The sequence below is a fragment of the Montipora capricornis genome, chromosome 10 (genome assembly GCF_036669925.1).
Source record: "Montipora capricornis isolate CH-2021 chromosome 10, ASM3666992v2, whole genome shotgun sequence".
Lineage (NCBI taxonomy): Eukaryota > Metazoa > Cnidaria > Anthozoa > Scleractinia > Acroporidae > Montipora > Montipora capricornis.
In genome coordinates, this window is record NC_090892.1 from 21,792,568 (window position 1) to 21,816,050 (window position 23,483).

At 39.7% G+C, this 23,483-nt stretch overlaps 1 protein-coding gene across 1 annotated transcript; it reads left to right on the top strand.

Moving 5' to 3' along the window:
• Positions 1–19,658: 19,658 nt before the first annotated feature.
• On the top strand, positions 19,659–21,891 carry LOC138022212 (uncharacterized). The gene has a single exon (XM_068869272.1). It carries the CDS (start codon positions 20,571–20,573, stop codon positions 21,171–21,173), a length of 603 nt encoding a protein of 200 aa, XP_068725373.1. The 5' UTR covers positions 19,659–20,570; the 3' UTR covers positions 21,174–21,891.
• The last annotated feature ends 1,592 nt before the right edge of the window (positions 21,892–23,483 follow it).

The following is a 23,483-nucleotide window of genomic DNA, read 5'->3' on the forward strand; positions in this document are numbered from 1 at the left end:
GTTCTAGGATATCATAACGTAGTGTTATAGTCGAATTTCCAGTTCCAGCTAGTACACAAAAGCTGGCTAAAATGGGGAGTCATTAAACCCACACACTGACTCACGATAGCTTATGATGAAACCCACAAATTAAAGTAAAAGTATTCCCAGTGAAACAAACAAGTTAGGAAAATAGTCAAAACAATTGTACATGGACAGGACCCGCCATACATCGAAAACGATGGTGGTATCTTCTTGTACCCCATCCCTCCCACCTTCAGGTCAATAATTTTTGTTCATGAGGTTCATCAAGTAGATGGTGTCTTGTATACCACCCCTCCCCTTAAAAACAAGGTGGGTCCTCTTCGAGTATACTTGTTTTGACCACTTCCCTTACTATACTACTCACCTAACAGTGCCTCATATATCGACAATTGAATAAGACATTTCCATGACTCATCACGTAATTTGTTCGATGGTCATCTGCAACCCTTCTAATAAGTTTTAATTGTTCTCTGTTCTCAATCCGGCGAGTTCTTAGACTGAGTTTGATTCGTGCTTTCGCTTCCGATGAGAAGAAGAAGACCTTATGCCTATTTTGGTTTCCCCCATTGTTTTGAACGCTTCCACCTCAAATGAGTTCAAACACGGCCGCGCAGTCCTGACTACGACTTCCAGACAACTTGAGTTGTAAGTGACAACAGAAGCCGAATTTTTTTTACGCAACCGCATCAACGGCAGACCTGTAGCGCATATGACGTGCTTTCAGACAGTACGTGAGTGACGTCTTTGTAACCACTTCCTGTTGAACGCACTCTAAATCTTTTAGAAGTCTTTAGAGAGTTGAGTTAAGAATTGAATAAGACTGAGTTTCGCTAATAAATATTTCCGTAATGCTAGCGTAATACATATCGGATAACGGTTGTCATGATTTCAGCAAAAAAAGCAGGACCGGTTTAATTGTATTTACACCATGTTCAATTTCCTCTTGGTTAGACATTACAATGGCCCTAACGAGAATATAGTTCAAAACCACTTAAACATAGCATTGTTAAACGTATTTTAGTATTTAAACGGTAGATATAGGCATATTTTTATCCCCTAAAAATGTTTCATCTCTTCGGATTCCCTAGCTGAAAGTCTAGTGACCCGAAAATTATAGGGATCAAAACTTACCTTTTCGAAAATTTCACCCAGAAAAAAGGCTCCCAAAAATTCGAGGTGACTTTTTTAGGGTAAAAATCCGTTTAAAATGGGCAATTATACCATGTTTTAGATGTTCGAAAATCCTAGGACAGGCAGGCAAGCAAGGAATTCTACAACAAATGTTCCGAAATTTCTAGATCTTGAATCGTCTACCGAACAGATATTTTCCGACAAGTGACGTTGAGTGCCCTTGATCACACTTCTGCATTACGTTTTAGTCATGTGTCACGTACGTTAGCCATTTTTGGTTATCGGTATGTGTCGTCCTCGAACGACGGATTTTACACTCATTGTGGGCGAGCGGACGAGATCCTACTTCCAACAAGTTCCTACGCACGTATTTCATTGAACTAATCGGCAACTAGCATTTACATAATGTCCACAGGGATTTATTTGCGACTGTTTTCGGATGTTGTGCTGTATGTACAGGGGCACCCAACGTCAATTTTTGGAAAATATCTGTTCGGAAGACGATCTGAGATCTAGAGTTTTCGGAACATTTGTTGTAAAATTTCTTACTTGCCTGCCTGTCCTAGGATTTTCGAACATCTAAAAAATGGTATAATCGCCCATTTTTAACGGATTTTTAACCTAAAAAGGTCACCTAGAATTTTCGGGAGCCTTTTTTCTGGTTGAAATTTTCGAAAAGGTAAATTTTAATCCCTATAATTTTCGGATCACTAGACTTTCAGCTAGGAAATCCGAACAGATGAAAAATTTTTAGGGGATAAAAATATGCCTATATCTACCGTTTAAATACTAAAATACGTTTGACAATGCTATGTTTAATTGGTTTTGAACTATATTCTCGTTGGGTGCCCCTGTATGTATGGTGTACATGTAGTGTCTAGAGTATGAATGCATCTTTGCAGGAAAGAAAGTCCCTCAAACCATTGCAAACAGCGTTGGATAGCTAATAATAACGTACTTTGAAAAGTATTATGAATAATCTTTAAAAGGTTTAACATTGAATTGTGTTCCACTTCATGTACCTTCTAATTATCTTTTTGTTACACTTGACCTGACGTCGTCGCGTTATTTGAAACACCAACCCAACTTTGTAATTCCTATAAGAAATAACAAAAAGAAAACTAGAAAGCGAGGAAAAACTTTAAAAGAGGATTGTGGACTTTGAGATAAAATTATAAGCACACTACTTTGCAAAAATAACGCACATCAACTAATAACCAAGTATTGGTCTTTTCCGGCTGGATGCATGACAATCTAGCTGATGACGTCAAAGTGTAATGTTTATTGGGTTTTATTGTTTAAATGCTATTGTAACTCTGTAAGTTAGAATTCACTGCAGATATTGCACGAAAAACACGAAGATATGTCACCTCAAGAAATATAATCGGTGTACCTGTTACAGAATTTAAAAAATGAGCGAAGTCAAACGGAGAGCTAGGGCTAAATATTTTGAGCAGGAACTCTGGAATAACTTATCCAAACAGAATTCTTTTCAAGATCGCTTGTTGAATCTTAAAACTCTCAAGATTGACAAAGACGAAAACATTGTTGTGAGAGCACTGGACTCGGAGCAGCTATTGATGTCAAGGAGAAAGAAGAAACTTCACGATCTTGCCGAGACTTGCAAGAGAGGCGAAAGTTATTACAAGACTACGTGCCACAATCGTCTGGCCCCGATTGAACATCTCCCAAGATTACCACATCATGGAGCTCGGGCGGACCGCCCGCTTACAACCGGTCGAGTTGTTGATCTGTTGGGGATACCGTCAAGCTCGTCTAATGATCGTCGATGTCGATCACACTCGGATCTATCACCAGACTCAAAAGTTGAGAGTCAAGAGGACATTTACTTTCCCTCAGTGTCCAGCGTTCAAAAATCTGAAAATTCCTTCCGCAGTTCGCATTCGACGGTTTCCTTGAGATTGAACAGTCTCTCTGACAGTGATCTATCAACTGAAAGACTCAAGAAAACACCATGGACAAGGCCATCAGTTTTCTTGCATGAAAGAGATGGCAAGGGGTTTTAAATTGCTGGCAACTAAGTTGACGTTAAGGTAGCTCAAACCAGTTTCAACATTTGAAAGAAACGTTCTAATACAGAAGGATTGACACTACAACACTTTATAACTTAACAGGAATGTTATGGTACCATGTCAAATACCAATTATTGCTGAAAAAGATTTGGTCATTTTTTGTGACGTAAAACGTTACCATGGCAACAGGAAAGCCCTGCATATTTTGACTTAAGCTGCTCATATCTAAAAAACGAACTCTGTGACCCCATTTTTTATTTCTGAAATGTAATTAACATACCATAATGAACCTTTCTGCAAAGTAAAAAAAAAAATCTGTGGAGTGGATTCAGGAGCCACCCTAAATGATTCAAAATTTAAGATAGCTCCGAATCCGCTCCATAGACTTTTTAAAACTTTGCAAAGAATTTTACCTTGGCCTACTGATCACTTTTGTGCAAAAAAATAGGGCGACTTTGTTTTTCAGATATGAGCAACTAAACCCAAAATATAGGGTAATTTCGCAAGGCTTTCCTGTTTCCAGGGTAACTGGTTACGTTAAAAAATGAGTGCCTCTTGCTTAGCAATAATTGGCGTTTTACATGGTACCATAACATTGCTGTTACGTGATAAAGTGTTGTAGTGTCAGTCCTTCTAATAACAAGGTCTCTTAAAAGTGTTGAAACTGGTTTGAGCCACCTTAATCAATGCCGCTCTTACCATACTAGGGTTAGGCTTTTACAGATTGTGCTGATTTTTACAAAGTAACACTACTACCATAATCGGTATATGTTGATTAGCCTGAGACCATTTTTTTCGAGGTTTAGTAACGGAGGGTAGGCCTCCCTAATCGGATGAAAGTCTGGCACGAGGTGACGGGAACAGTAAGTTGCTAGATGATATTCGGAGCTAAGCACGCGCATTTTTTAGATGCGGACGGCAATCGGAAGAGAACATTTTTCGAGCCAGGACAATGGTATCCCTCAGATTTTTAAACTAATCATCTCTAATGGAGAAAAGATATTTAGAAATGCAAATATAGCTTAAATAAAGCTGTTTGAAGGCAAGTAGAAAGGAAAAACAGCTCACTTCCGGTTGCCGTTCGCGTCTCAACAACGCGCGTGCTTAACCTCCTTATTTGCTCTTGCACCTCTCAGCCATGCCACCTGATAAAACGACTTTCGTATGACCTTGAAAAGTGTTTGCAATTTGTTTCACGGACCAATGTTTGGCAAGATTAAAACAGAGCTTCTGCTTATTGCCACCAAGGAAACTCCTAATATGGGCAGTAAACAGTTCGATTGCCTTATCACATTACTGCATTTCAAATGACGTCAAAGCGAAACTTTCCAGAAAGTCCCAAAAAGAGATGACGTTGTTCGACCTTTTTTCACTAAGCCAATGAAATTCGTTTGTTTTGTTTTCGACAAGCCAAGTAAATGTTTTGCATCTTTGTTTACGTTTTGTTTTTACGTTACTTTATTTTTCAAGGTCATATGAAAGTTGCTTTAACTAATCCGAGACCATACCATAAACCAGGAAACATAGCCAGACAAAATTGCCTTACGGACGGTGCCTACTAATTCAAAGGTATTTTTGCGCGGTTTACTGTATATTCGGGAGAAGCAGATCTTAACAAGTGTTATTGAAATCCAAAAGGAAAATTGGGGGTAACCACGCATTTTTTGAAGATAATTAATCAAAAATATTTGTACAAATTTTAATGTTACACTCGCTATGGTTGAAGATGATTTTTGAAACATCGAAACATGTCCCTTAAACTCAAAAGTATGGTTGTATTTTTGAGAATTTTACCGAATTTATTTTAAAGACACTTCGCCCACCTTGCATGAACGACGAGAACGAGATGGTATAATAACGAAGGACTTACGGATAGTGCAAAGTGACGTTGTCTAAGATCTTGGGGTATCATTTATATTCTTTGCCTCATTAGCACAAGGCTATCGTTTTCTAATCAGTCAGCCAAGAGTTAAGTACTGAATATTGAAAGAGCATTGCAGAATTAGATATCTTTCCAAATTTGAACCCGATATACCAGATAATCTCTGGGAAGAATGTATGGGATCATTTTAGCGCCTTCAGTGCCACCCAAGGATTTATCAGTCTTTGATGACCAATAATTGGCTGGTTATCGAAGCCAAGAGCATTAAAACTGGACATAAAACTAAATTCTTTTACCTTTTGAAGTCGACTTTTAAATAGCATATTGATGCTTTCACTGAGCACAGTGAGCTCTCACGTTAATGAAACAATAATGAACTTTATTTAAGTGTCAAGTATATTTAGAGCTGGGGCACTAATTGGACACACTCAGACTATAAAAATAAATTCAACTTGATTGGTTTTTCAAAAGAAGGGAAAACCGCTTGTAGGAGAGGAAAGAACCAACAAACAGCACCCACATGAGACACCAAGTCCGTAAATCGAACCCGGGTGGGTGGAAGGCTAATTCCCTTACCACTGCGCCAGCCCTGCTGCTCTAAAAGGATCTATCGCCCAACGTGGGAGAGGTGGGGGTCGAACCCACTACCCGGCTGAGATTAAGAGTCTCATGATCGACCGACGGAGCTAGACGGGTTAATAATATTGAACTGATGAAGTTACGACAAGCAATTGCAAAAAGAGTTCAGACACTGACTGTTAATCAATAACCGTACAACGCGCGTCATTCAGGTCAGCGCATCCCCAACGCCCTCCCCCTTCCCCTCGACCCAATCAATGTTGTTTCCATCTCCACTTGGCATTCAAAGTGAAGGGTATCAACATTTAAAATGTTGGACGTTTCTTATGTACTGGAAGATAGGTTTTAGGAAGAAGAGGAGAATTTTTGATTCGGTGTCTCAACCTTTTTGCACGTGCTTGTACTTTGCGGGGCCTCTACTTTGCACGAGCTGCAAGAGGTTTTTTTCCCGGGTACTCCGGTTTTCCCCTCTCCTCAAAAAGCAACATTTGATTTGATTTGATTTGTTCTGATTTCAGTTGATTTGTACTCTCCAAAATAAACAGAGCACTCGTGCTCGGCTAAGTAACCTTGAGACTTAAATAAAGTTATTATTATTATTAGTATTATTATTATTATTATTATTATTATATATATTTTAATATTATGATTTAATTGATGTTCTCGTGAACGTTTCTACCGTAGTATAGTGCTGACATATTACACGCCTTATTACAAAATTACCACGATTTTAGTATTCTTTTATTTGTTTGCAAATTATCCCTTGATTTTACGTTCAAGGTTAAATATATTTTGAATTTTCAGATTATTTAAGAATTCACGAGGCAACAAAGCGTAAGTTGCAAGCAAACAAAAGAATACTAAAATGACGGACATTTTGGAATAAGGTGATAAGGTGAAAAGTTTTGATTATAGTATTTGAAAGTAATTCAATGAAACTAAGTGACAAAGGAAGAAGTTGCGTGTGTGTTCTCGTAATAAAAGAGCTTCAAAAACAGTTGCGGCGTTCCCTCTTTGGACTCAATAAAGTTGCTAAGGGGATAGACCCTAATAACTGGGGATATGCAACCATTTGACAGTCGATCACACAGAAGTCCAAGCGTGGGACGGTTAGGATTTTTTTAAAATTAACTTAATCCTCCTTGCACTACATTTGAGCAGTGGGGAAGGACCCTGAGTGTTGGTCCTACCGGGAGTCGAACACTGAGGCGACCTCCTGCATAATGGTTGAATTCTCAACCAACTAAGCATCTGGTCAGAGGCATCATAACGTGCTCTAGTAAGTTCTCCATGGTCCGGTTTCCATGAATCTCCCGCCTGCAGCTTGGAAATTACTGAACAACTGTAGTTATCGGCAAGTCTTAGGAAGCTTTCCATTTGACAGAACTGACCGCCAAAGTCTTCAATTAACACACTTTTGGATGATATCTACTCCTCCAGAAGAATGCAAGGGAATCATTATCATGCAAGAGTTCCTTCAAATTTTTGCATTTTTTTTGCGACTGACTGAAGGGTCTGGACGGCCAGTCAGTTCTGACGCCCGAGTCGCTCACTGATAAATTCAACCTTAACCCTTTCGTTCATTCGTTGAGTTAAAACAGAAGCATATAACTTTGAAGCGTGTAACAAACCTGGAAAACAACCCTGGGGATCTCAGGACGCCAATTTTATGCCCCAATATGGTCAAAAATAAGATCGAAGCTGCACGCGCGGGAAAATGCATGAGCTACGTTACGTCCAAATAAGGAAATTTTAAAACTAAAAATACTCCAGCTCTGAACCAGTAGTCAAGTGTGCTCCCGTGGGAGCAGAGGACCCTAACTATCAAGTAAAGTGATTTTGCCAAGTTTGCAACCCGCACGGACGTGTTTAAGAGGGTATTTTGTAAAATGACGTAAAATGCCTAGCATGAAAGCGAAAATCTCATCTGATTAAGACAACACATTAGACATGCCTCTTAGGACTAGTGAATCTATTGTCATTTGGTCACGTTATTATTCTAGCGTCAAAGCGAGGCTCTATATCGACGATTTTGATAATGACATTTCCTCAAAGCAAACCAGTCTCATAATTAATCTCTCTGTTCATTGAAAGCACGAATTTTGTCATTGAGTGTCCCACGATTTCGTCTATTTTAGAAGTTTTTCTTGTCTGAATTTACGGCAAAAAGACACGGAAATATGGAGGTTTTGGATACAATAATTAGCCAGGCTCTTTTACCTGATACACTTCTCTCTCCCTTGATTTTTTGCACACAATGAACAATCGATTTATCTAGGACCTTATTAACTGACAGAATATTGATACTGCCAGATCTGAGGAAACACAAATGATGACATTATTTGAAGTCAGTGTTTAAACTGGTCTTCAGCTTCATTCCTTGTCATACTCTTCACTGATCGTTTCTCAGGTCACCATTATCATCTTTATCATCACTACATAGTCTTCATCCTTCTTGGTATCATCCTAAATGATCTCGCACCCGCCGCCTGTGTCACAACAGCCACAAATATCAGTGCAGTTTAGTCCTGCTTTCCTGCACTGTCAGCGATTGGCAGCACACCTCACAGTGGGCTTGCCGCGGCTTCAAAATGTTGGGGGGTCTGCAGTGCGAAATGTCCAGCGGATTTTCTTTTTGTAATCGATTCACACTAAATTCAACATGGCGTCAATTGAAGAAATCCTCGATGAAGTACTTCTGAGTGATAGTGACAGCGAGTCTGAACAACTTGTGCAGTCATATGCAGTTTCCAGGGCTGCTGATTTAGAGGAGAGGCTAGAAGCACAAATAACGATCTGTTTGGAGGCTTTCAACAAGCTTGATTTGGGAAATAACCTCGATATTTTTAAGGTAAAAGTTAGGCGACAAATCAAGGGCTCCTTCCAAGCCTTTAAACCACCAACCGATCCTCTGAAGATCTTTACTGATTGTCAGCTTAAACTGTGGTTCACTTTTTTAAAACAGAAAGCGAATTATGGTTGCAGAAGATAAATTTCGTTTCACAGGAAAGACCGAGTATCAGGAACCCATATCAGTGTAGAATTCAACGAAACATTCCAGTAGACTTGTTTCACTGCGTAAAGAGAGGACTTCAGCATTCAAGAATTAAAAACATTACAGATCACGTCACCTACGAGGATAGTAAGAAGGACAGTGAAATAAGCAGCAACTGTTAAATGCTGTTTTGTGGGTTAAATAACATTCAAAATAAGTGCAATTTCTCAGATGCACGAGTAAGTGGTAACAGGAATTCATGTCATCCAGTTCAGTCTGTGATCACAATCAGATGTGTGATTACACACTGAACTGGACTCTGCTCAGGCTTATTACCATTTTAATAACTCTATAGTTTAACCTTGCGACATTTTCAGGGCCGTGCACATTCTATTAGACGATCACACATCTTCTTGTCAACGAGAAGTTTTGTCAACTTAACACTTTTCTTAATTGGATCCATGTACTTATTTGAGCAATAATGACACTTCTGTTCCCGTGGACCAATTTCAAATCCACACGGGAACAAGACTCCGCTTTGGTAACCCTCTTTGGAATGTATGTCTGCTTGTGCTGAAGGTTTTCCTCTTCGTAAAAACCATTTTCCCGTAACCAAATCAACTGCACAAAATTAATTCAATACGCTTTGATTCTCGCCCTTCCACTGAGACAATTTAGTCCCAACTCAGTGGTACTTGTTAAACACATCCAGTGCATGAGCTGGGATAATGTGACCTATGCCCCAGATTATTGGGGAAATGCTCTAAACAGATTGCTTTACAATAATAGTAAAGTATTCTCGCCTGTCTCACGATGTGATGTAGATCGCGACGTTTGGACATTACTAAACAACGAAACATCGAAACGGAGAAACGAAGCACCAAAACACCATGTATGACCCCACCCTACATTGAATACTAACCGACAAAGGTTGGATTTGAGATTAAACATCGTTTTCGGCCTAATGAGGCCTAAAAAGTTATTGCTCCTAACCTCCGTCTTAATCTGAATCCTAATCTTAATCTCAATGAATTAGGAGTAATTCATGGGGTCACACATGGTGTATTGTTAACAGCTCTCCTGACAGTGTCTGCTTGTTCAGCGTCGAGTTGTCTGGTGGCTGATTACACCTTGGCGATAATCTCCGTGGCAGGGATGTACGCAGGAGTTACGGCGAAGTTCAGTCCTTTCTTCAGAAGGGCTATCTCGGCATCGTCGAGAGACCTAGAAGATAATTTTATAACCCAGTTAGTTTTGGTCAACATATATCAATTGGTGATGTGGCCGCCTGTTTCTCGCGCAGAATTTTATTTAATTTTTATGTCTGTCTTGGTGGTGTTAAAGACTCGCTGGGTGTTGGTCTCGATCTGTTCTATTATCCTGTTGGCGTCGTTTGTCGAGAGAGCGGATGTTATACTCTGTGCTATGGATTCTGCTTCCTTTTTTGCATCTCCCTTTGCCATCTGTGTTAGTCTGATCCGTTCCCTTAGGAATCTCATGAATGCACGTTCAGCGACTCTGCGTGCGCTCTTGGTGGGAACTGGCGGTCGTTCTTGTAGATCTTTAGGGAGAACGCGGTTCTTAATTCACCTTGTTAGGAAGGTGAGATAGTTAGGGTAGCGTGCGGGCTTGCTACAGCAACAAGGCATACGCGCTGTTTTCAAGTCGGAGACTACATTAAGATCACATCTAGTACGACCGAAAGACGCTGTCGAGCCGACTTAACAAGATGGCGTGGTTTACAGGATTCCCTGTGAATGCGGTAAAGTCTACATCGGTGAGACTGGAAGACCTATGCAAGATAAAAGCAAAGAGAGATCCCATGATTTATGAGTCAAATGGTCAATGACTCAATGAGACTCGCAGTCAATATAGCAATAATTTATTGATTAAGCCTAAGCCCTCGTTTCAGTGATTACGCCTAAGCAGTCTCTGAAATTTTAGCTTTCATTTTATGGGTTAGGGTAACTGCACTAACTCATTGACTCATTGAATCATGACTCATGACTCATTGGCTCGTTGATTCATTGATTCATAAATACTTGATACTCAATCAAAGAACATGAGCAAGACATCCGACTTGCCCGTACCCAGACCTCCGCCGTTTCAGAACACGCTAACAACACCGGACACAGCCCACTTTGGAACGAAGGAAAGTTTATTGATCATGATCCTCATTGGTACACACGCAGGGTCAAAGAGACGATTTACATAAGACTTCACCCTAACAACATCAACAGGGATAGTGGAATAGAATTCCGGAAGCATTGATGCCCACGATCAAGAAACACAACCACAGGAAAACCGTACGACAGCGGACCGCCAAAGGAATAACACACCGAAACAGCCAGGATCGAAATGCACCAATTACAGCTGCTGAAAACCAACCAATCGAAGCGGAGCATACTGCTTAGAGGGTAACGCGTAACTAGTCGTCCTCATCGCCTGATGATGACCTAGCGGTATGCAGTCGAAACGTCGCGATCTACATCACAAGTGACCACATCGTGAGACAAACGAGAATACTTTATTATTATTATTGTACTTCACCACGATGAATAACAGCAACCTTTTTTTACGGTAATATTGCTTTAGCTGAGTTAGGTCTTGCAGTGTGATATTGACCACTCCGTAAACAATAGAAACAATTTGCTTAAGTTGGAAGCAAATGTATGCAAAGAGATAGAATGTCAAGGTCTGCTTCTCACTGTCAGCAGGTTGCTTCAATGCATCAATAACAAGCATCAAGTCGTGTATGTAAAAACATTCTCGAATCTTGGCCAGTGAATCGGTATTGAAAATCATTGCCTGAACCTTGAGTTTCATGGAACCATCTTTCAACCAGTTTTTAGCAAGATGAGATAACTTTGCTGTTTTTGAACGCAGATCACTAGTCTACTGAAAGAGGCAGAATTGAGAACTTGATCAAACTGTACCACTGATTTGTGAGGAGCTGATTTGCCAATGCTTGCCAGCTAAGAATGCAAGCATTTTAAGGTCATTTGGGAAATCAGCGAAAGTAAACTTGACTTCTTTTCCATTAACGTAACTTGGATTGTCTTCTTCTCAATTTCTGACATCTCTCGCTGAACAACAAGTGAACTTTCTGAATAGTTAGCGCCAAAAAACAACAAAATTTTCACTGCTACTTAATATGTGCTTGCCCCTATTAATTAAGGAAACTTAACAGCCATGAACAGGCGGTGTCGTCTTTTCGAAAGGGAGCCCCGTCCCCACCCACCCCCACATGAGAAGTGTTGATCGCATTATTAAACCATAACAGATTCTCATGTGCAACCTTTAAATAAAATGATGCCATATGAATTGCAAAAATTGTGTTAAAGATCTATATCACCCCTCCACTTTCTCATCCTCATTCATGTCATAGCAAAAATCTTCCTTCACATTTCCAATCCAACCTAGGTCAACCTAGTAGCCAAGCAACTTTACAGGACATTATTCCCCCTTTTTTTTGCTTATCTTCATTGAGAGTGTTTTACAAACTGACTTGTACTTTCTCTTTCCCATGATCCCTTTGGAGAAATAAACAGAAATACTACGTAATTGGTTTGCTCTGAGTTTTCAAATTCCTGCACCTTCTTATTGTAAATTTGTGGAAATACCATTTCACATAACTTTCTCTTTCTGGAAATAGTATGTACTAAACTTTTCTGGCGGAATTTTACTACTAAACTTTGCACTAATCCAGCAGCAGCAGCAGGAACAGTATTGGAATCTGTCCCGACGTGGATTCTCAATGTCACATCAAATGTTTCACTGCATCATTTTAAGAATGTACGTTCCCCTGGATATGGTTGAACCATCAGCTGTATAAACTGGTTGGGCTTTTCTTTCTATTTAAGTACTGCCACTGGATGCTTTACCAGAGCCTTCTTCTCCTCTTGGAGTTTGTTTACGGATTCTTAAATAACAGAAACCTATAAAACACATAGATAATGAAAATAAAATGAATTTATTAACATTAAATTAAAAGCCAGCTTAAAAATATTTTGAAATCTGGGTTTTAGGAACCTGGCTTGATTTCACTTATATTGCAAAGTAAAAATTATAAAAATAAGTCAAAAGCTTTATTTTATATGCTCTGTATAAAAAGTCAGTTAAAAAACACTTGAATTTTCTGATCATCCCAAACGGTTATGTGTAGAATGGCTTATTGGCAGCGACTGAACTGAACTGATTTATGACCGATCGCCGCCTCCTCTCGTAATTGTCTTCGTGCTTTCATCATTGCTCCAACATTGAAGCGAACGTATGACTTCCTAGTTTGTGGCATATTTCTACAGAAAGACAAGATATAGGGGTAACTTAGATCGACATATATCGCAAGAAACTTGAAAAATCAGAGAAACAAAAACATAGGATTGCAGCCAGATAATTTGTTTTTGATAACTTACCTAAAAAATATGGCGTCATACACAGGACTGCAAAACCTTTTGAAGCCAAACATAGCCAAGAATAGTGGCCTCATTCACAATATTTTCAATTCTTGAATGCTGAGGTGCTCTCTTTAGGCAATAAATCTCGAACGATTAGTGAAATATGGCGAGTTTGGTGTCAAACGAATGAAGACTTCGCAAAGTTGGTGACCTTGCCATGTGCTTTCGACAAAAATCCTAAAACCTCACCGGAAAGGAGAAAAAAAGAGAACTAAAATGTCGACAACAACGACCCTAGCTCTCCCCTTTGCACAGATAAAGTTGTAAATGTTTCTCGCAACGGATATCGCTGCCCAATTTTGTGTCCCGCGCGCCCACTGTGGGCCTTACCATGAGACCTTTGGTCACATGGGTTGGCCAAGATGGAAGATAAATTTTAGCTCCGTTGTTATTCAGTCTTTCGTTTGTTTAAATGCTCTATAATCTCTTCCGTTCTTTGTTAGTCTTCATTTTAAATGTTAATGACAACAATGCTGGAATCAGTTGCCGTCCTCAAAAAAGAAAATAAAGCTCTAAACGTCCAGGCGGAATCCTTATCTGAAACGATGCAAAAACGTCAGGAGACATTTGATCAAATGCAACCATTATCGTCGTCGAGACTTGTCAATGTTTATCCTTCCACCATCAGAGAGAATGCCAAAAATCTCGAATTCTTAAGTAAGGGATATTTCAAGCTCAAGTGACAGCCGAGTTAAAGCAAGCTCGTTATCGAGGTGGATGAACTAATTGAAAAATTTAATTTGATGCTATTGGCCAAGCCGTTGACGAAATAGAAAATAACAGTTACACTTACAGTTACGGATTGCCAAAAATTAAAAAAAAAAAGAAAAAAGAATCAGCAGAAGAAACTAGTTTCTTTTGTCTCAATTTTTTTCAAGAGATGGGAGCTGAAATCGCCATTAATGACATCCAACAAGGGAAGCGCGTGCTGGCAAAGAACAAGGTGATTAATCTGTGAAATGGGACTCACCACTTACGCCCAGCTAACCTTGGCCTTGCTGAAAGTGAAATTTATTAAGTGATCACCGCGCACCGGTGGCTCAGTTGGTTGAGCACGGGGCTGTCACGCGGGAGGTCGTGAGTTCATCTCCGGCCGCCGGGACCAACACTTAGGGTTTTTAAATAACTGAGGAGAAAGTGCTCCTTTGTAGCTACAGCTGCAAATGGTTAGACTTTCAAGTCTTCTCGGATAAGGACGATAGGCCGGAGGTCCCGTCTCACAGCCCTTGTTCATTAATTCTGTGGAACGTTAAAAATCCCACACACTATTCGAGAAGAGTAGGGGACAGTGTTCCCAGTGTTGTGGTCTGACCTTTCCAGCATATAGTCGGCTTGGCAGGATTAGCTTGCAGGGCTTCTGTGTGAATGGGACCACAATTGTGTATAACAGCCAGACGTCAGGCCACTTAGCTAAGTACTGGAGCCTCACTCAAAAAAACTCAAACTCAAAATCTGACCGCGCGGATGCAATCTATTTTCTAAGAAGCCAAGTGGTTTAAAACGCAGCATCAGTATCAGTTTTGTTGGACTAAAAACTCTAGCGTTTACCCTAGGAAGGGTGCGGAATCCGGGGCGGTGAAGATAAAACATATCGACGATTTGAGGTGGTTGTCAGGTGAAACAAGATAAAGTCAACTATTCTGTAATCTAATAACTTTTAAGGACATCTTTTTATATATCTCTTCAGGCTCTTCAAGAACTGCCGTACCCTCTCTTAACTATTAAGTACAGCTTTTTATGTCCTTTCAGAATCTTCAATAACTACCATATTAGGTGATCTTATAAGCTATCATGGCCAGTTTAAAAACACCCTCTCCAGTGATTTGCCTACTAAGGAATATCTAGAGAAACTTTCCAGTTTATATCACTTAGACCTGTTCACATTGAATCTTCGTCAAAACATAAATACCGATCTCTATCTTTGTAATCAACGCATACAGAGTAATTATCATTGTCCACATAGTTTTAGTGTCCTACGCAATCGGATGTCCTCTTCTTCTTCTTCGGATGACGATTTGAAGATTTCTTTGCTCCCTAATAACGAGACAAACATGCCCCTTACAGAACACTGTCTCAACATCGAGCCAAACAGATGTTAAAACCTTGGATTACACGCGGGCTAAGAAAATCGACGAGCAATCTTACACTTAATACAAAAAAATCAAATTTTGTCATATTTCGACCACGTCAAAAAAGCTCGAATACGAGGTAAATCTAAATGTAACAGACACTAACCTCGCTCGAATGCAAAGAATACGTGAAATATCTTGGAGTATATATTGATTGATACTAGTCATTTGTCTTGACTGTGTGTGTCCGGAGAGCCACACAGATCTCAGTCGCCCCGTTTGCAGTGTAGAGGCATAAACGGCATGCAAGAGGATCTTTGTGTCTGCTTATTCCTGGTCACTCTTCTTGGACCCTTTGTACTCACAGCCGTATGCTACCACTGCATTTGTTCCATTTCATTGTGCATGCTCGATGGTTTTCTCTGCAAAATACTCGGTACATCTTTCTTTGTTTTGACATGAATAAGCAGTTTGTTCATTATGACCTTGGCGATGTGAATGGAATGAGTAACTCGGTAATGTACTTGACCCTGCTCTCCTTGCTTATCGGTTCAGACGTGTTGCTTCCGATCAAAGATGAAACAGATTTCATCATCAATATTTTTCAAATGTGCGACATTTAAATTGATCTGCAAGATGCGAACAGGTTTTTATCCACTCAGGCTTGTCCAGAGATTGGACTTCACCCATAGCATCGATGACAGAAACCCTCTGCCAGACGGGCCAGTTCCTAAAGGGGCTATGAGGAAGATCTTGGTGCGGGCGCTTGGATTTAATGTAGTACCCACTACACCACCCGAGACTTTCATTGAGCGATTAATATGCTCTAGGGCATTGTCCGCACCCAATGCACAAAATGACACATGCGGGTTCTTGTTATAGACCTAGTTGCCTTTAAGAAACTCTTCATAAATTTCAGAGTCCGACTGTTGCGGCCTTTACATTTCAGCCAGATAAAGAGGTATCATTCTTGCATAGTTTAGTTGATCATATGCAAGGAACTGCTTTGTGAACGACTGCAGTGATGAGAAATGCAATTGAAAATTACATGTTTCGAACGCTCTGATGAACATCATCATTTCCGTAATAATGTGCATGTCTAGGAGCACCTGGAATTATGGACTCTTGCTATTTTCTTTCTGGAAAGACTAAATATAATCATTCTTCCAGTCACATCCAGAGTCTTCATGCTTTGCACCATTCTCGCACTAGTACTAGCTTCCTTTTCTCCCTTCCTGGTGCCGTTTCACAAGCCTTTCCAAGCTGCTGAGCATATTCCTTGATTTGGTTTACTATCAGTGGATCTTGCCGAGATAAAAATGCCCTCTGGTAGACCATGAACAGAGCTTGCAGGGTGACTCCATGAGTTGCCTCACCTGTGTCCACGTGCTTGCCCTCAAGGATCTGCTTTACTGTTGGACTATTTACATTCATATCTAAATTTTTTTGATGGATTGCCTGTGTCTTTTTGCAATAAGTATAAAAATGGACGAAATCGTTGGACACTAGCGCTCTGAGATTATCTTACGGTATGACAAAATATGTGCTTTAACATCGCTTCAATGAACTGAGAGTTTAATTATGAGAATGGTGTGCTTTGAGAAAATTTTATTATCAAAATCGTCAATATACAGCCTTGCTTTGGTGTTAGAATGATCACGTGACCAACAAACGTATATTCACTTGTACTAATATCAGAGGCATTCCTAATGTGTTGCGTTAATCTGATGAGATTTTGGCTGTTTAGAAATAATAAAGTTCTATTTGGTATAGCTTCTCAACTTGCAATTACGCCGATCAGATCAACCCACTGATCCAACGTACACCGTGCTTAGGGCGCTTGCCTTGAGATCCGGAGATCCCGGCTTCAAGACCCGCTCTGACCACTCGTTGAATTTGTTCCAGGAAGTCCCTGGTTCAACTTCCCAGCTGCACTGGTAAATAGCAGTGCAGCTGGGAAGTTGAACCAGGGACTTCCTGGAACAAATTCAACGAGTGGTCAGAGCGGGTCTTGAAGCCGGAACTGGTTTGCCCCCGGCCAGTTGGGATTGGTTTGCCTCCGGCCAGTTGGGATTCATATCAGTTGTTGTTGTTGTGTTCCGTCGTTTCATTAATTGTGTTTCATGGAGCCTTGAAAAGCCTCTATGGGGAGCCGCGGCGGTAAATTAAGTATCATGATATGTATGTATGTATGTATTATCCACGGTCGCTTGCTTCAAAAGCCTGGTACAGTGACTACAAATTTACTACGATGACTCTTACAGATGAAACATGGTTTCAAGATTCAGACTCAGCCCATGTCTTGTTTTGTAATTTTATCTTTGCTGAGGCAGTGTGGGAAGTACTAATGAATTGACTCTGAACTTTCTGCTGTTTCGTTTAGAAATATTTTAATGGAGGGAGAGGGGAGGGGGGGGGGGGGGGCTACAAAGCAGGGGCTTACACCCGTTCAAAGTATCCTCCGAATCCCAAACTCCCAAATTTCAAAATATAAGAACACTTTGCTTATTTTTGTTCCCCTGCAGCAAAACATTATGGGCGTTCCACAGTTAACCGGTTTCGCGTATCGAGCAGGTAACCTAAGGTGGCCCATATCTGCAACCCAACAAACACTTTTCCAAACACAACACAGTATTATCTAAACACAATAAACTATTATCGAAACACAACGCAGTATTATCGAAGCACAACACAATATTATCAAAACACAACACAGTATGATCGAAACACAACACATTATTATCAAAGCCCAACGCAATGTCATCGAAACACAACACAGTATTATCAAAACACTACACAATGTCATCAAAACACAACTCAGTATTTGCAAAACGCAACGCAAATCTCCCAAAACACAACACAATATTTGCGAAACACAACTCAAATTTTTCCTGCCAGATTACGTAATGCTGAAAGTTACTCTACAAGGCATAAACCCATCAATTCTCAACCAATCGCTGAATTGCTTCATTTTCGCGTAACAATATGTGCTATGGTTGATTAAACGGTAGGGTACAAAAGTCATCAACACTTTCTTCAGCTCTTGGAACTCAGATTGCGCAATTTTCTGATACTTAATCCAATCAAACAATACCTCGACATTGTGCAGTTTCTGCGCAATCCTATTTAGTTATACTATAATATGGGTAGATTTGATTGTGATTATCCACCCTGGGAATTTCATGAAGATTGACGGTAAATACGAGAGAGCTCAGTTGTTCTTATTTTTTCGATTTATGATATTGTTTATATCGTTTCCTTGAACCAAACTTTGCCCGCGGCTAGGATGCAAAATAAGTGCTTGAGCGGGTTGCGAGGAATTGAGGCATGTACCTTATGACTATGCGGAACGATGAGCTTTGTCGTACTTCGATTTTTCATTAAAACCTAAGTGCAATCAAGACAATCTTTGTCTGTGATAAGATGAAAGAAATGACGTTATTCCGCGGTTGGAAGTTAAAAGCGTAAGCTTGCCTTCCTGACTTAAGATTTCGTTTCTCAAGCGGAAGTACTTTCCTAAATCTCAGCTCTTAAAAATCACGAGAGAATGACAGGAAGGTGATGGTAATTCAAGTACCTTTAGAGACCTTTAGACAGTAAGTAAGCCTAATGGGCCTAAAAATCGGGTCCCATCATAAGATGAACTACATGATGAATTGCAAAAACTAAACTAAAAAGTAACCCCAGCAAAATAGTCAATTGATAATATATTACACAACGACGTCAATCGCAGATGAAGAACATGGACGTAATTAGATGGTCTTGTGGTCTTGTGGTCAAGTTAAATCAAAAACCTCGGAACAAACTGTTACTCACATGGCTTTTTTAGCGGTTTTATGACATCGGACTTCAAATTACGTGAAGTCGGTTGTATTAAATATAGTGAACGAGGAAAAAGGTCTCAGAGTTTTCAACATTTTTACTTACCCTAACCTAAGGATTCAGTGATGCAGTAGGGCAGTTTTCTGTTAAGAAATATTTCATTCCTCGATAAAAAGTCATTTTTAAAGATTCTTTGTCGGTGAATACCCATAGGCTTAGTGATCTAATTCATTTTTGTAGCTAAAAGACTGGGTGGTGTTTCAATGATGAGGCTAAGCATTTGGTTCTTCCGTGCATGGCTTGCAAGATCATGTAAAAGATAATTTCTCCTGCAAAAAATTCATTTATCGTAGAGAAATGTCCTAACCAGGTTTCTTAAGAAGAAAGGAAACGGACTATAATATTGCCATCTCAGTTCGCTATTTGATTTCAGTTCCCTTTTCTTTAGTGTCTTCTTTTTCCAAGCAGGACCGACCGGAATGCTTCACATCACCGGAAACGGCAGAAAACAAATGAAGAATCCGCGCCATTTATAATACAGGTAACGACTATCAATAATTTTTTCTTTTTATTACTAAGTCAATAAATGCTTCCTATTTTCAGGTCCAGAAGCAAAAAAATGCGAGTAAACAACAATAGAAATAAAGAAAGAAACCATAGCATTATTCGTTTCGCATTCAGTCTCCAAGGATCCGAAACCGCACAAAACAAACAAAGAGTCTAGTTTGCTTTCAGCACTTGGGAAAATTTACGGTCATAAGATCGCGAAAGGATTGTAAGTTATTTAGGTTTGAGATTGCGCATCAACAGTGCTGTAAAGTTTTACTTGAATTTTAACTTTTTGTAATTTTTAAGCGGCGTTCATTCTTTCGCCTTGCAAAGGTACAAGAGATTTTAATTGATTTATGGTCTTTTAACCTGAGTAACTGAATGACGAAAAATCCGCCTTTTGTGTATGTAATAGGCTAACATTGCAGTCCAAATTCTACTGCACAGTAAGAATGCTTTGAACAGGACAAGAAAGCCATCCGGTCCTTCGATTAACTGGTTGGTTATCTCAACCGTCCCACTTTGCTGTTAGATACAAGTCCCTTGTCGTGCTTCAAATAGTCAGCAATTAGAATGCTTAGGAAAAACTCCACCAAAACTAAATAAGTTCAACGACAATACATAAACACTCTGAAGGTAAAGGTGCGAGTTTCTTTGATTGCTTTATTAATTTCCGTGTCGATTGTCAATTTAATCAGACAGTTCAGTAAAGTAAACGTAAAAACGTGTCTGAATCAGCCAGTCGTGACCCATATTCTCACGCATCGGGCCAGATTATCAAAAGACCGGTCATGAATCGTGCAAAACTTCATGCCGCGTTGACACATGTAAGTTGATATAGATTTCATGAGCTCTGGTTGTCATGTCAGCTGGCATAACACCCACAAGAAAGGAAAGACGTCTAAGTTTAAGATTACACCAGGAGATCGAAAATAACCCAGTCTTTCTAACATGAGGTGTTAATGAAGATGGTCACGTTTTTTGGCAAAATCGGAACCTCGGCAGAAGTACTGGTTCTTGATAAAAGCGATGAGAAACCCGAGACAGGGCACACCGTCTCCTCATCCAATACATTTCCATGTCGTCCCAGACGTTCTTCATTCGAAAAGATCGTCTTTGTTAACTCCACATTTGCCTTCCTTGGCTGAGGGGTCGTTGGATTGTAACATGCTAGCAAGGACAATATCGCCAGTTTTTTCGCCTGCCGAAGTTGGAAAAACCGATATTGCAGATCTTGCTGGGTCACCCTCGTTGTCCAGAAGAAAGCAAGTTGTTAAATCGGCCTTTGAAACGTGGAGTGATTCTTCTAAAGACATTTCCAAGCTCCCTAACTTGGACAAGAGAGATTTATTAATAACTGAAAGAAAAGTTCGTACTGGCAGTCCCAATCTAGACTTTCGATCACCAAGACACAAGCAATTGAGGAAAGCGTTCTCCCAACCGGCGATTATGTCGAAAAGTGACAGTTTCCCAAAATTGAACACTTGTGATTCACCCCAAAGAAAATACACAGAAAATGAACGTTCAGCTGAAATCAGAAGGCACATTCATCAGGAGAACGTGGACTATGATCTCTTGACGTCTAAAGCGGCGATTTTAGAACGCTATTTAAACAGCCAAAAAGCTGCGTAAATGTGTGTGTGTTTCAGTGACAAGAAGATAATTTTATTGCTCAATGGAAGCAAAACAGATGTCATATGTGGATAAACATACCAGCAATGTTTCTTGTTTGAGTTATGTAAATATGAGAAAATCGAACAGAATTTTTACTGTTGCTTTCCGATCAGTGCTTGTAAATAGGATTCATTAAGAGTTTTTGTCAATACAGCAACGCAAAGAGTTAAAAGAACAAAATCTTTAAAACGTAAACTTGAGAGCAGACATTTTCTAATTGTTTAAAGAAAACGAATACTACAAAGATTGCGGAACATGATCAGTTTTTGGCTTTTACAATACAAACTTTCCAAACGTTATTACCTTGATTTATTACGAAAGATTTTCAAGGATTTTCTTAAAACACCAACCTTCGCCGATCTGTATCTCAGTCAACTGTTGGCGCGACGTTAAAGCCGACTGATCGTCGTTTTTGTGCCAAAAACGTTGTATTTCGTTCCAGTTGCAATTCAATTTCCAGAACAAACCTTACAAGAAACCTACGAATACAAAAGATCAGTGAAACGGTAGCACTTTACTTATCTTTTCAGATTCCTGATGAAGGTCGTGTGAATGGCCGGAAACGTCGATCGTTCGTCTACAATATTCCAGGGAGTGAATTATTTTCGTTTTAAAGTTTTAAGTTCGTATGTACCCCAGCCAACTAAAATAAAAACGACGCGAGTCCTCATAAACGTTTTTCCTTGAAATTTTACCGAGTAAATGGGATGTATTTGTGCCGGCAATGGTTCATCACGTTTTCTTCTTTCACTTGACCTTCAGCTGACCTCGAAGGTCAGCCAAGAACAAAGTAAAATAACGTCGAGCTTTACATTGTGCTGTTTGGAAATGACAAGGAAGGTTAGCTTTGATTACTGTAGCTGTCGTGAGCAACAAGCTAAATGCCGGTAATCTGTCGAGAACATGGAACTTTTCCGACTAGGAAGGTGAGGTACCCCCGCCTACCCGTAGTCAAAAAAAGCGAGCTTTCACATACAATATTTACAACCCCGGCCGGGGCGCTGGGGTGAGGTTTTCAAATGCTTTGGACGGATGTTCAAAGTAAAGATAAATCGCCCCAGTAAGGCGGGGTACCCACCTTCATGGAGAAAACTAGACCCTTCTGACATTCATTGCCTTTCAAGAGCCCAAAATACAGCCCCGCGCACATTTGCAGTTAAATGGTTTTTATGTTCTCTTTATTTACTTTCTTCTTTTTAAATTCAGTCTAAGCTTTTTAGTTCGATCGTGCATACTTCGCCTAACCTTAGCTGCATTTCTAGTCTCCTTTTTTCACTGAAAACTATTAAACATGAACATTTCAAGTACAAATTCTGTCGAACGTTCAAGAATTTGCATTATTCTTAGAGTACAATACCCTCCCATCCATTTGATGAGCATCTCTTTGTATTGAAGAATCCATTGTTAGTATTCAATGATCCCTTCCACACATCTGAGAAAATATACACTTATATACAAAGTATATATTTCCTGCACGCTTTTAATACTTGACGACAAAATGGCGTTGGCTTCAGTTTAATTGTGGTGAACATTTAAGAATTCATTTCTCAGTTTCCTCTTCGATACCCCATAAAACCCTCAAGGCCCATCCGTTCATATGAGCATCTTTTAGTACGAAGTGTTGACAAACGCGTTTAAAATAATTAACGTTACTTGCTAAAAATAGGCTCTTGAGACTTCCTAAACAAAGCTGATGAACTTTTCCCAATTTTCAGCTTTTTCTTTTATTAAGGGCAAGGTTTCCAAAAATCTGAAACCCATCTTCCATCTTTCTGCATGGAGAACAAGAATGTCACCGTGGCCAGCGAGCTGGGTGACTCCGTCTTGGTCACAGTCCGGTTTCATGCCGTGCCAATGACTGCATGTCGATGAAGTTAAGACCCTTCATAAATAATTCCTAACCTCATTTACAAAAATGAAGGGGGAAACAATTTTTAAGAAAGAATTAGTTCAACGGTTAAACGGTTAGTTGAATGCAAACAAATCGGACCCTTAAAAACGTGCTGTCCATCCATTCATACAGCTTGCCTCGTGATGAGTTCTTTAATAAATATATTCCGGCTTTTGATTGTATTGCAAGGTCATCTCTTTTTTTTTTTTTGACCTGTTGATTATTTGTTGAAGTAAAGGACCCAAAATTCAAGGGCAAATTCTTTAGCGTCAAATTGGGCACAAAAATAATACCTCGATTCGTTACTTCTGTTCGTAAAATGAGATGTGTTATCTTTCGTTGATTTGCCAGAAATAAAAACAAGTTCAACGGGTTTT

Bases quoted from the DNA above. Each gene is read 5' to 3' on its own strand.
- LOC138022212 (XM_068869272.1), top strand. From the start codon at position 20,571: ATGAGAAACCCGAGACAGGGCACACCGTCTCCTCATCCAATACATTTC.